The 13,637-nt window shown below is 40.6% G+C and overlaps 1 protein-coding gene across 3 annotated transcripts in view; it reads right to left on the bottom strand.

Moving 5' to 3' along the window:
* Positions 1-5,680: 5,680 nt before the first annotated feature.
* MARCHF1 (membrane associated ring-CH-type finger 1) overlaps positions 5,681-13,637 on the bottom strand; it is a 1,558,735-nt gene continuing 1,550,778 nt past the window's right edge. For all 3 annotated transcript variants that reach the window (XM_069243838.1, XM_069243829.1, XM_069243847.1), the window contains one exon: positions 5,681-7,728. In XM_069243838.1, coding sequence (XP_069099939.1) covers positions 7,424-7,728 — 305 coding nt within the window. In that variant the 3' untranslated portion in view covers positions 5,681-7,423. The remainder of the gene's footprint in view (positions 7,729-13,637) is intronic.

Consider the following 13,637-nt stretch of genomic DNA (forward strand, 5'->3'; position numbering starts at 1 on the left):
AGAAAGGAGGCGAATTGGCTACAGTCTTTATGGAACTCCTAACAGTCACCAAAACTGAGGATGTTGCTATACTATGTTGTAAATCTCTGCTCATTAGTTTTAACCAGTCATATAGTCACCTGCCCTTTTCACCTGCTATACGGAAAGCTACACAGCAAAGGAAATTTTCCTGAAGCATTTGTGGACTATGAGATCTGTCATATAAATGCTCAACTCTGACCATTCTTGGTGTGGTAAAAAAGTGGTTAACAAGCCAAACATGACTCCACCAAAACCTAGTTCTTTGCTGGTCTCAATTTGTGCAACCTACAGCTGGTCATCTTGTGTCTGACCCACATAGGGGGTCAGAACTTCGACATAATTTTCTGCACTACAGAGCTAATCTGTTTCTCAAAAATCTCTCCAGTGATGTGGTCCACTTACCATACCATCATCTTTTCCTTATGGTTGCCCAAAGAATATCACCACTATCTCTATATGCTTCAAAACCTACAGACCCTTGAACAACCTGACCATTGAGGGTTTAGAATCTTTGCTAACTATAAACACTCAATTGTAGACATTAACTCGTTAAAAAAATTATATCCATGGCTATCCTCAACCTTTGACATATTATTTCTGAAAAAACATCAAAACAAAGGAAAAAGAAAGACGGGTGCCTGGATGAATGAAAAGCTGTGAAGGATTAGAGGGGAAATATCAACACAATATGCAATGGACGTGGCATAAATCAGAGGAGACTCTGGACAATTTTCATTTACACAGACACAACAGAATGTAAAACTTCTACATAAAATGGCAAAACAGTTCACTACTCTAACAAGATCTAAAGTGCCAAATGTCCAACCATGCAACTCCATGAAACATAGCAGAATTCTGCAATACAGAAATCATGCGATCTTCTGCTCCCGTCTCTCATGATTTCTGAAAAAAGTGTGCAATTAATTTAATAACCAAAGCCGACAATCTAGAAACATATCTAACAACAAGAATTCCAATTGTCCCTCCCAGGTAAACTACCTAAAGCAATCATGGTGTTTAACCATTACCTAATTTACATTCACTTGGTCTTCATCTGCCAGTAAGTCCAAACTGTATCCTTTATGTTGCATGGCAGAAGAATTTGAGGAACATCTGTTGTGTTTTTTTGCACAACCTATTCCAGACCAAGGGCTAAATGGGTTGTTCCATTATGTGGGTCTATGGTCATATCGAACTAGATAAATTAATTAGGAAAATTGATTCAAGAATGTAAACAGGGTTTGTCACTTTAAATTTCTGCTTGCAGTGTGACTGATAAGGTCTAAAACACTGGTCAACCCAGTACTTCTAGTGGGATGTTTACTTACAATTCATGCAAAGCAGCACAGCAAAGCAAGTTATTGAGCTGCGTAACTGGGAGAGAGCTGATAAGTGCCATATCTACTAAGATATGGTGGTCTTCAGCTCTCTCTCTGTGCTGCCCCACTTTTGGATGCCTAGTTCCAACTCACACACCATTGCACCATGGTTCAAGTGTGCCTGTGTTAAAGGCATTATTGCTTTTGTGCAAGAAGGGATACCTTCCTGCACAAAAACAATCCTTAGAGGCATTTTCCTCTTCTGTGTGTGCTGCAGAATACAGCATGCATGGAAAGAGGACGTAATGAGGAGAAATAAAAATATTTCCCTCCTTACTCCTATTTCGGGGAGGAGTAGCCTTTTGACACGTTTACAAGGTTTATACGTCTTTGTAAATCTGGAAATGTGCCAGAATACATGGGTGGATGCATGGGAACACCCATGCTTCACCCGTGTAATGCCTCCATGATGCAAAGTATTACAAGGCAGCACTTTGTGCTGCCTTGTGTTACTTTGTATTTACTAAATCACGCAAAGCTGCATAAGCTGGCTTTGCGTAGTGAATGCTAAAAAATATTTTGTGTTGGGTTGCACCATAAAAGTAACGCAAACAGAATGCACAAATTTAGTAAATGTGCCCTGTAACATATTATAAATATCTGTTGTTTTAAAGCTGGCTTTTTATCATGTTGCTAAAAAATTTAAATCATTGTTTTTTTGATTAACTGCTAATGTATAACAAGTATCCATTTTTTTAAATACATATTTTTTCTCAAGTGTTTTTTTACTTTTAAAAATCATTGTTTTTTTATTTGATCAATTGTATTTGTATGAGTTTACATAGGTCTTATTGATTGTTTATGCTGATCTTGTTGATGGATTTTGTTGTCCGATCTGCCAACCAAGATAAAACATTACCAAAACAATCATGCCAGAAGAAACATCACCATCTCCTTTATTGTTCAATTAAATTACAATAGCAGAATGTTGTGATCTTGTTGAAGCCAGCAATCTGGTTGGATGCTAATCTGATCCTTACCTCATACATTTTCAAAAAGATTCTTCTATCAGCATCGGCTACTGTCCTAGTCAGAATCATAATCAATAACTCCTTACCACAGGACTTTTGTCACATGGCATAAATAAATGGCTAATACCCTAAATATTACAGACCAATCTCTATTGACCTAACTAATGGAAAGGGCAGCATTCAACCAGATCTCAAGATTCATAGAAGAAAACTCTTTACTCTCAGATGTCTACACATACATCCACCCAGGAAGATGGACCTAATCAGCCCTAATTGAAAGTGGGGAATGATCTGAAAAACATAGTCAATAGCAACTGTTATATCCTACCATAGCTTTTGACACAGTGCAACATAAAATCTTAATTCTCAGACTTAAAAGAAATTGATTTTAGGAGCAGCATCCTTGCTTGAATCGATTCCTGCTTCCATAACAGAAGCAACATGATTCATATCCCTCTTTTCCACCATTATACTACAACACAAAAACAAGAGTTCCTCAAGGATCTATCATGTCACGCCTTCTTTCAACATCTATGTGAAACCTTCAGTAGAAGTAATCAAACTTTCAAACTTGCCTTCTACAGTTAAGCAGATTACACACAGATAATTCTCCAATTAGAAAACCCTATAGACAGATGAAACTTGGAACTTCAAAACTGCCTCATAGCAATTACTTCAAACCAAATGCTCTAACAATAGAAAGAGTCACCTGTTGTGAATGGTAGAACTATGATCCTTTATTCTTCTGGACACATGAACTGGGACCTCCATCAAAAATAACTAAAGAAGTCTGAAATCTTTGAATTTGCATGGACCCTGCACTTTCTATGAATGCAGAAGGGGGCAAACTATCCACATCCACATTCTACACCATGAAAACATTTTGAGGCATCTTAAAACATCTGAGATTTTTCCAAACACTTTATCGCAAATTATATCAAAATTGTATGGTTACGGAATGTACCACAGTATTGTGCTCAGCTGCGAGAAGTCTACAAAGAATTCAGAACTTCGCAGCAAGACAAATACTACATGCAAAGCTATAGATCCACTTCTCTTCTGTGCTCAAGGATCTAAACTTGTTACAAGAAGATCATCTTTCAAGCTATTATGAGTCACCCACAGAGCAATAAATGGTAAAGAGCCAAAATTCTTGTAAATAGAAATCACCAGATACTCCCAACCAAAGAGAAAAAATTCCAGGGTACCCCATCTGATTATTCCATAGTACAGGAAAAACTGTTGGTGGCACCACTTTCTCTATACAGGCTCCCAAAATATGGAAATCCTTCCTAGCAAGATAAGAGCCACTAAGAACCACCTCAAACTCAGAAGACTGGTCAAGAGTTGCCAATATGAATACTAGGGAATATCAGTTTGCTTTGTCTGTGAAAATGATAATCTGTTTAACTATTGGCTACCCTTTATACCAAATGAGGCCCACACACCACCTGTTCAAGGCCAATGAAAGAAACATCAACATTCCCACCAGAAAAACCCTATCAAAATCTCCCGCCTCTCTAAATTCTACTTTATAAATCCCAGGATTACTAACCCGGACAAAATGAACAAAACAATATTCTCACATTACAGAGAGTATTAAACCGATAAGCATGGTCATAATTGTATTACAGCTTACACTAGAAGACGTAACTCAATACTGTTGGGAGTTCATTCCTATTACCAAAGACACCAGAATATACAACACCTCATGCATGCAATGGACATTGGCACTTAAAGATGGGGCATGAAAACTAGCATGATTTCCCTCTTCTAAGTGTCTCATCTCCTTATAAATCTCCTCCTGCTTGTTCTGATCCTTCTAATCATCATCTTCAACAGTGCATGGCTTCTACCTTCAGACTCTATTTGCATCTTTCCCAGTACACTATAAGCATTTGACTTAGACAATAATACATAATCAAGTAAAAAATGAATACATTACATAGACAAATAATCCAAGGTAATAAGCATCCGTCGGTGTCATCCGTCGGTGTCCACCTTGAGAACACAGACCCAGTTAACAATTTCTAACACCTCTAAATCTAACATTAACTTTAAATCCATGTTAACCCTACACTAATGCATGAAATATCTTTCTTCTGTATGAACTAAACAACCTAATGACCAATAAATCTGAGCTTCCTGAAGTAGCATGCTACCCTTTGCAAAAAAACACTTCAGTACCTCATCACTGGATGCATGCAGTATAATACAGTTCTCCAGCTGTGCAACCTCTACTTACAGTCTCACAAAAGCTAAGCATTTTTACACTTGCATGAATTCACTTTACATTAAACTTAATCCACCACCAGAAACTGGAGGAAATGCTTTAGGCAGTTTCTTCAGAGCAGACTTGCCCAATAACCCACAAATGTTCAACAATAAGTAATAGCTACTAGGTTAAACACTAACTTTGGGTTAGAGAGTAGTGTGATACCTTCTATAAAACACTTCAGCGCCTCGTTAGGGGTAGCAAATGCTATATATAAACGGAATTAAAATATAATACAATGAAATATGTAGATGGGTTACAATGATGAACACATAGGTGACAGATGCTCCCTTGGTAACATCCCTTATATATTAACAAGCTATTAACAAGAAAACACATATTTTCTGGATCTACTTCCAACGTTCTCATGAAGTTGGGTTTCGAGGCAACTCGCCCATAATATGTAACACCAAGTTTAGTAGATGCAATTTCAAGAGAAACGTATATGTTATTCAGAAGCAATGTAAACATTCATTAACTTCATTGTAGCCCAATACACAGTTTCAGGAGGGTAACAGCATTTGTCCAAGAAATTGATGGTCTGCGTCTGTATATAAAACAATACTTCTTCCAATTGTGTAACGGCTATGTTTTTATTTGTGGTGGCATAACATTATTCTTCCGTTTTATGTTTCACAAAAACAATAATTGGGTCTCTTAAATGCAGTTAAACAAGATCAGAACACTGGAGAGTCATCAATAAAAGATCTGTGTTATTTGTAGTATTTCCATTCGATACTTAATAAAAATTGGCGGATATGGTATTGCGAATTTGAGGGAAACCACACATTAGTTCATCGGTTATGATTTTTCCGAGATACACGTTTGGTACAAATTTTCACATCCAGCCTGTGCTTATTTATTCATTTTCTTTGATGTGATGCGTATGCCTTAACATTGCAGGTTCGAAGAGGTGTCTGAATCGGAACAAAAGTTAATCAATGCGTTACCTGCTGCGAAGCACGCGTGCCAGTGCGCATACTCCTGATACAGCCATTGTGACTCACATGAAAGTAAGACATGACAGTGGCAAATCACAGACATTTCTTTATGGTTGATACACCTATCTTTGACAAACAATATAACAGAATCATGTAAAACTAAATACCATTTTTACATCAGATCAATCAAATGGCGAAAACTAAACGGCAACAAAGAAACTGTCCATTGCCAAGCCCTATCCCCTCCCATTGCCTCCTGTGACTATGAACAATTCTGATAAAAATCTGTACAAGCTGGTTTGTGTTTTTTTTTTTCTCTAGAAGAGCACCGGGTTAATTTGTTGTGACTACCTTAAATGCACCATAGGCCGAACCACGCAGAATATTTTATAAGCATTCTGGTTCTTCTGCAATCTGCTTACTGTGGAAATGCAGCAGAACATAACCAGCCTCAATTCATTTTAAGAGCTTCTGCTCTGAACAGCGTACTTAGCTTGCCTGGGGAACACCCTGTCCTGCCCCATTTGAAGAATGATGGATCTTCATATAACCTATAAATGAATAACTCTGATGATTCAGAGCCAAGCTCTTTGATTTAATTGACCAAATCACCCCCAGTACAGCTGCAGTGCATAGCATAGCTTCCAGGATCTGCCGTTCTACTTGCAAATTCCATCAAGGAAACCCTAGTGGCTTCAAAAATGCATATGCTACATCCAGATGCGCATCTTGGTCTCCCAGTTTCTTTGTTTTATCGCCAGAAGCCTGGCGCCTGATCAGAATCGAAACCTCACATCTGAATCTCGAAACATTGTCCTGAACTATGAGCTGTTTGTTCAGATTTTCTGGTTGGTTCACTTACTGTTCTAATAACCAGACAAAATAAAATCCTGCAATATAACACTACCTGCTTTTTCGTCCTCCTTGAATCAGTCCGGCCACTGGGAGATTTAGGATTCTGCTAATAGTTAGGGAAGACACTTTGCTCTCGGACTTCCATGCCATCACAACTGGCAGCTGTCACAATATTATATTGATTGGACATCGGTTTCAGGGAATTATCACCGAAACACCTCTGAAACATTTTCTCAAGCATTTTCTGTTATGGCTCTCCAATCGAGAATCTGCTTGCACCTTGTTAATGTTTGTGCTTCCCTGGTAGTGGCTGGGAGGACCTCAGCCAAGTCAGGCAGCCCTCACAATTTATCAAAAATCCTCACTGAAATGTCTTGTACGACATCACCTCTGTCACATTTGTGTTGCACCGATATCAAGAATTGCCTGAATTACATGCCAGGGTCGGTCAGACTATATTTTTTCCCCCTCAACTCTTAGTTGTGTCTTTTGATATAATTACCGTGATGATGTATTAGTGGGAGGCATCTGTCTTTGTATATCAACCAATGCCCAATGCCATTACCAAGGTATGTCTCGAACTTCCTTTGGTCTTTTTAATGAAAGACTTGCAGCTAAGATTATACTTATCAATACTGTTGCTGGATACCTATTCACTCTTATTCAATAATGATCATTTGTTAACAACAAAACACTATTCGAATTCATCAGCCAATACGTCGAGTTTGGTGCCTATAATACTGCACTAGTTTCGTTAGTGCTTTCTTTACGAGGCCTCATTAACTAGGAACTATTTCTCGCATTTGCTCAGTTACTCAGAAAAGCAGATTTGCTTCTCTCTTTTTTCTCCAGAGCTGTTTCCCTGATCAGGTTTGGATCATTGCAGGATCACCCCCTTTCTGCATAGTGGCTGTGACACAGAATACACAGAGTGCACACCTCACAATGTTCAGTCCAGGGGAGGAGGATGTGCAAGGCTTGTCAAACAGGCATGATCTCGGGTGTTGCCACTTCTGCTCGTGGTGGGTCTATGGTTGTTCCTGTCTGGGTCACAGGCACTACAACAGCTTCCTTGGTGTCTGTGCTCAGGCTGCTTAGATAATTCTTTTCCTCCACTTTTTTGGCAGTGTCTGGACAGTTTTGGACAAATATCACTCGATTGTAAGCCTTCAGCCGGCGCCACAGTTGGATGTAAACTTTGCACTGCACATACATGAAAACGAGTCCTCCCGTGAATCCAATCGCCACTACAACCAACTTTGTCCAGAATGGCCATTCGAGGACACCTGTGAATAAAAGAAATGTAGAATTAGAACTGTGCGTTTTGCACAAATGCTTCACGTCATATTGATGACCTGCAAACACAGTCTCATGCCCAATACGCCTATACTCTCTCGTAATCATATATAGGGCTAAGGTCCTTTTGCAGAGCGATGCCATGGAACTGGGGTTCAGTCTGCTACATCTGGCTTTCCTCCAAAAGTAAGAGGAAATACCAAGGTCCCTGAGTGGAACAAGATTCTCTACTGTTTCTTTGGTCATCCTATGTGTTGGCTAATCTGAATGGCTGAAAGGACCTACCTTTGACCCCTTGCCAGGCATCTTGCACATGTACAATATTGCTCTTAAGCACAATATAGCTACATTCTTGAATACACACAATATCTGGCAATTAGCTTTTGTTTTTTTTCTATTTCATCATCCACAGTCTTACGCTCAATATTCTTCTGATTATATATACCGAAAGACAAAAGCTGTTGCCTATTATTTCCCTTACGCTCAAAGCATATACAACCCTGTGGCGATTATTGCCATGTAACAACAGCCCTAACTAAGGCACAATAGCATTATTATTTTTGAATTCACACAAACAAACCTGCACAAAATATAATAAATACTTTTCAAAGCTACGCCAAAGATTCTCTTTCCAGTGCACAAGTTATTTCTTAGTGTTTTTTACGATCTTTCCTACCTACGAACACATACCTGTGTGCAAGTGTGAAAAAATCAATTTGCCTTCACTGAGCCTTCTTGTACATTAGATAATTGCTTTCACTTCTGTGATGATTTCTCAGCCTGCTGAGCAGTCCACAGCTTTATGTGCTAGGTTTAAAATGACATTTCGTTCACTCATAGTGCAGACCGTTTTAGAATTGGGTTGACATGATGTGTTTCAGGCCACCACCCTGACATTGACAAGTGTCAAAACTAACAGCTAGCAGCGAATAAATTAGCTGTTTTCGTACAGGGCTAGCTGTGTCCAGCTACATGTGTGTGTAGGTATGTTGCTGTGGAGTAGAATAACTTTTCATCAGTGCCAGAAATGACGTTGGTTAATGTATGTGTGCCACAGATAACTCAAAGGATAGGACCTGCAACTCCATCTCTCCTAATCGAAGAACATTTCTAGTTTGGCAGTAAAATGATACGCAAAAAATGGCGGCAGTTATACTGTTCAAATGTATATCTTTATTATACATTTTCCATTACACTGGAACATAACAAGGTTTCACATCACATACAAACATTTTCAGCTACTCCAAATGGCATCAGGATGACGGCAGAGTGCGTGCGAAGCATCTGATTAAAGCAAAGGAAGATAGTATACGTCAGAATTAAACAAAAGCAAGGTAGAGAGGAGTATGGTACAGATCCCTTGTGTTACATTTTGTGTAGTGGTATAGCACACAACTCACCTGGAAGGTTATCTTTGTGCTGAAGCGAAAGCTGTGTTGGTCATGGCAGGGTCAGTGCTAAGTGAGGAGCCAGGTCTTCGGTTTCTTGCAGAACTCAAGAACTGAGGAAGAGGCTCTGATGTGCAGGGGAAGGTCATTCCAGGTATTCAGAACGAGATAGGAGAAGGCAAAACCATTGTATCTGGTTCTGTGAATGCAGAGTGTGTGTGCAAGTAGGAGTCTGGCTAAGCTGAGGTGTCTGGTAGGTTTGTGGAAGTTTATGCCTTGTATAGGTATGTAGGGGCCAATGTTGTGTAAGCCTCTGTATACATAGGCAAGAAGTTTGTAGAGCATTCATTTGTGGATTGTTACCAGTAGAGTTCTTTGAGGTGCTAGGTGATGTGAGTGTGGGATGAGAGGTTGAAGTTGAGCCTGGCGATTACATTTTGAATGGTCTGAAGTCTTCTGGTCAGTTGACTCCAGCATAGAGTACGTGGCCATAGTCATCTTGAGTGGGTGGAAGCAGGAGACTAAGACTGCCTTCTCTTGACCTGTCATGGTGAGTTGGTTATCAATTACTATTCCAAGGATATTTATGTCGGTTGTTGGGAGGGCTGTAGATCTGAGTTTAGCAGGCCATCAAGTGGAGTCTCAGATCATGGTGCCTTGTGTCTTTGTTAAAGAATACTACTTCCATCCATCTATGTTGAGCTTAAGGAACTTGGTTTTTCATCCATCTGGTGACTTAAGTCATGCAGGCAGAGAAATTGGCCCAGTTGTTTGATGTCTTGTCAAGAAGGAAATTTTGAGCTGGGTGTTGTCAACAAAGAATATGATTTTGATTCTGTGGGAATTGATGATGCTGGTGAGTGATGTCATTTAGGACTGAGGATCCTTGTGGATCTCTGCAGATCGGTTGAGAGCATCCAAGGTGAAGGGGACCAGACTGTCCAACTGGGTGCACCCTGTCTGGAAGGAGCAAATCCAGCAAAGTGCAGGACCTTGGATGCCAGCTTCATGCAGTCATTGGATAAGGATGAGGTGGGAAACAGTGTCGAAGGCTGCAGAATGATCCAGTAGAATGAGGGATGAGGTGTCATCTCTGGGTCATGATCATTTGGATTTCATCGGTGCTAACAATGAGGGTTGTCTGTACTGTGATTGGGCCTGAATCCAGATTTAGAGTTGCTGAGGAGGTAGTTCTCAGTAAGGTGGGTGGATTTGGATTTGTGTATAATATTTTCCATTACTTTTGCGGGGCAGGGTAGCAGGAAGATCGGCTGGTAGTTGGCTACCATCTTTGGGTCTGCTAACGGATTTCTGCAGAGGCGACATACTACGGCGTGATTCCAGACTTCCGGCTAGGTGGCTGTGATGATTGAGTAATTCAGGATCTGGGTGAGGGCTGTGCTGATAGGGTCCAGTCCTTCAATGAAGATGTGGTGAGAGCAAGTATCTGAGGGGTTCTCCGGAGTGTACAAACTGCGTAGTTGCTCTTTTGTTTGAGTGGTGATGGTGGGTCAGGGTGGCTCTCTGGGTGCTGGTTAAGATGTGCTACAAGGGTGTAAGGTTTTGGTGGGAGCTAGAAGTTTTCATAAATGCTGGTGATGTTGTTACTGAAAAGTAGGTATTTCTGGGTGCAGAGTTCAGGAGACGGGGTAACGCTGGTGAAGTCTGATGCCAGAGAGGTGAAGTCTTTCATTATGGTAAAGATTTGTTTGAAGCTGTTGGTGCTGCTTTCAATGAGCGTGAGTGTTTGGTGGCTCTGACTTGCTCATGGTAGCATCTGATCACATATTGGTAGGTGCCTTTGTCAGTATCTCTCTGACTTTTTTTTCCATGTGCGTTCAAGTTGCTTACAGTAATGTTTTGTGAGCCTGAGCTTCTCTGTGTACCCGCTTGCTCATGATCTGGTTTGTGTGTTTTTGTTGGCATTAAGAGGAGCTAGGTATCTGTGAGGGTGGTGATCCAGACGTGGAAGTTGGAGATCGACTCGAGGATGTTGTTGTTGTGCCAAAGCTGATGCTGTAGAAGTTCGGGAGACCAGGTTGTTTCTGAGGTCTTTTTCCAGTTCCAGTTCTAAAAAGAGAGGTAGTGGATGAGAGATAACAGGTGAGTGAATGAGTTGTTCTGGGGACCAGGGGATCGCATGCAGGCAACTTGGAAGGCCTTGCTAAATTTGGGTCAGCTGTGAGTGAAAGTGTAGCCATATAAGACAGGGAGGCTAACAGAGTAGGTGTGATGCTGGCCGTAACCCACTTCCACAGCTGCCAGTGGGGGGGAAGGTGAAGGAGTGGTGAATGTGGAAGTGTCCAGGTAAGCCAGATAAGACAGGCAAGCTTCTCCCTTTATCCTCAGGAGATTAGGGTTTAAAGAGGGTGACGGGTAGCAGCCCCATAACTGAAACACAGATTGGAAATTCCAACAAAGTATCCCCCGATTGTCTCAAAGTTGGGCATTTGGTTGTTAAGTTTGAAAATAATCATCTCACATTCTGCCATTTTTATCATTTCCATAAAACAATCAAATTGTGAGGGGCTCAACAATAACTTGCAGAGCCTAAGTGTACATATTTGTGCACCAAACATGGAAGTTGCAAACCATCATTTCAAGTGCTTTGAAGTTCTGTGTACATCAGTCAAATTGTGTAGGATGACCAGAGAGATAGATGGCACAAAATGCAATCCACTGGATGATTGTGTATACACTTATACTGAAGCCCAGAATGGCCCAGTGGTGGTGCAGGGCTGTTGTATGTGAAAAACGTCACTGTTCACCTCACCAGATCTCCAACAGTTTAAAATCAGGCTCATGTGAGCCTGGTGTAATCTTTGAAAGGACTAGTGCCATTTATGTAAGATTTTAAAATAACTGTATTTAAGTTGTACCTCCTGCAGTCCCTTGTCATGAAACAGCGAGATGTCACTCCATTCATCGTTCCCAAATAGAAGTCCCAAATTCTTTTGCCATTTGAGTCTAACAGCCACTATGCTTGATAGCATCTGGAATGGTGCCATGTAGCCCGGAGACTAAACCTCTAGATTAACCCTATACCTTGAAATATTTTTGAATGGGGAAAACAGAAAGACAGTAGGGAACAATCCTAGATTCCTCTTACTGTGACTGTGTGAGGTTTGCCAGGTTAAGCCCCAGCCTGACCGCACTTCAAAATAATTTCTTATAGGTATAGTCAATTTTCGATAGGGTAGTGTTCAGAATACATAGGGACAACTTTGCAAAAACATAGTTAAATTGCTGTGCTATGGTCATCTTCATAGCTTGGACCCTACCACAGAAGGATAAAACTAGACCATTTTGAGAAGTCTGGTACTGTTTTCAACAACAGAGTATGTATAATGACACATCACATTGTTTAGGCTTTGTTTGACAAGAATGACCCAATATTGGATGTTAGACTGTAGCCAGGAAAATATATGTGTGCCCAGCACTGATTTGGTCATGAACCTAGGCATAAGGAATTCCTCACATACAATCCAGTTAATATGGTACCTGAAGACATTTTTCAATTAATGACATGATGACAGCAATTGACTTGGTTAGTCCCAAAAGCATCAATAAGATTTTGTCAGTGTTCAATAGGGTATTTTGAGGACTGTCTTGAGTGGCAATACCCACCACTGAAGGACAGTAGTGAATTTTAGCCGCCAATAGTTCAAGTGTCAGAATTATTAGGAGGGGGACAATGGATAACCACGACGATCACCCTACTGAATGGCAATTACATCACTTATAAACCTATTGCAAGCAAACTGCGCCAAGAGGTTCATGTATATACAACAGATTTTCCTCTTAAATCCTCCTCTAGACCAGGACTCTCTTAGAAACTAATAAGGTAACTCCATTCTACTTCACTAAATGCCTTTTTAGTATCGAAAGTGAGGAGCACCCTATTGCTGCAGTCACTCATATCCAGGCAGAGGAGAAGCAAGAGCATTTTCTTATTATCTGCAACAATCTACCTGGCACAAATCTAACTTGGGTGGGGTGTACAAGGAAGACAATAACTATTAAACAGGCTGAGCCCGTTGGTAAGTAGTTTTTCCAGAATTTGCTTTGCAGAATTCACCAAAGAAATGGGTCTTTAGCTGGCACACTAGAGGGGTTCTTTATAGGTCTAGGGTATCAGCGAGTGGATTGAATTACTGGCATGAATGTCCTGAGCTTTCCTCATCTTGGACTAACATACACAACAATTGCACAGCTAGTGTTATTTGTCTTTTAATAGCCAATTGAAAAACCGCCATCCCCTGAAACCTTCCTTTGACTCATGTCATCAATGGCCATGCCACCTCCAAACTGCTACCAGCCAAGAATGCCACCTTCTGTGCGTCCAGGGGGTTATGGGGGCAGAGAGATTAACATAACAGAAACTCCTTCTCCAGGTTAGGTGTTTATGACCTTAGTCATAAATGTCACAAAAAGTGAGAGAACTCTCTAAGAAAGTGAAGTGGGTGGGTCAACATGTCTCGTGTGGTATTTCAGATAGCCAGCAAAGTCTA

Source organism: Pleurodeles waltl, chromosome 1_2, assembly GCF_031143425.1.
Source record: "Pleurodeles waltl isolate 20211129_DDA chromosome 1_2, aPleWal1.hap1.20221129, whole genome shotgun sequence".
Taxonomy (NCBI): Eukaryota; Metazoa; Chordata; class Amphibia; order Caudata; family Salamandridae; genus Pleurodeles; species Pleurodeles waltl.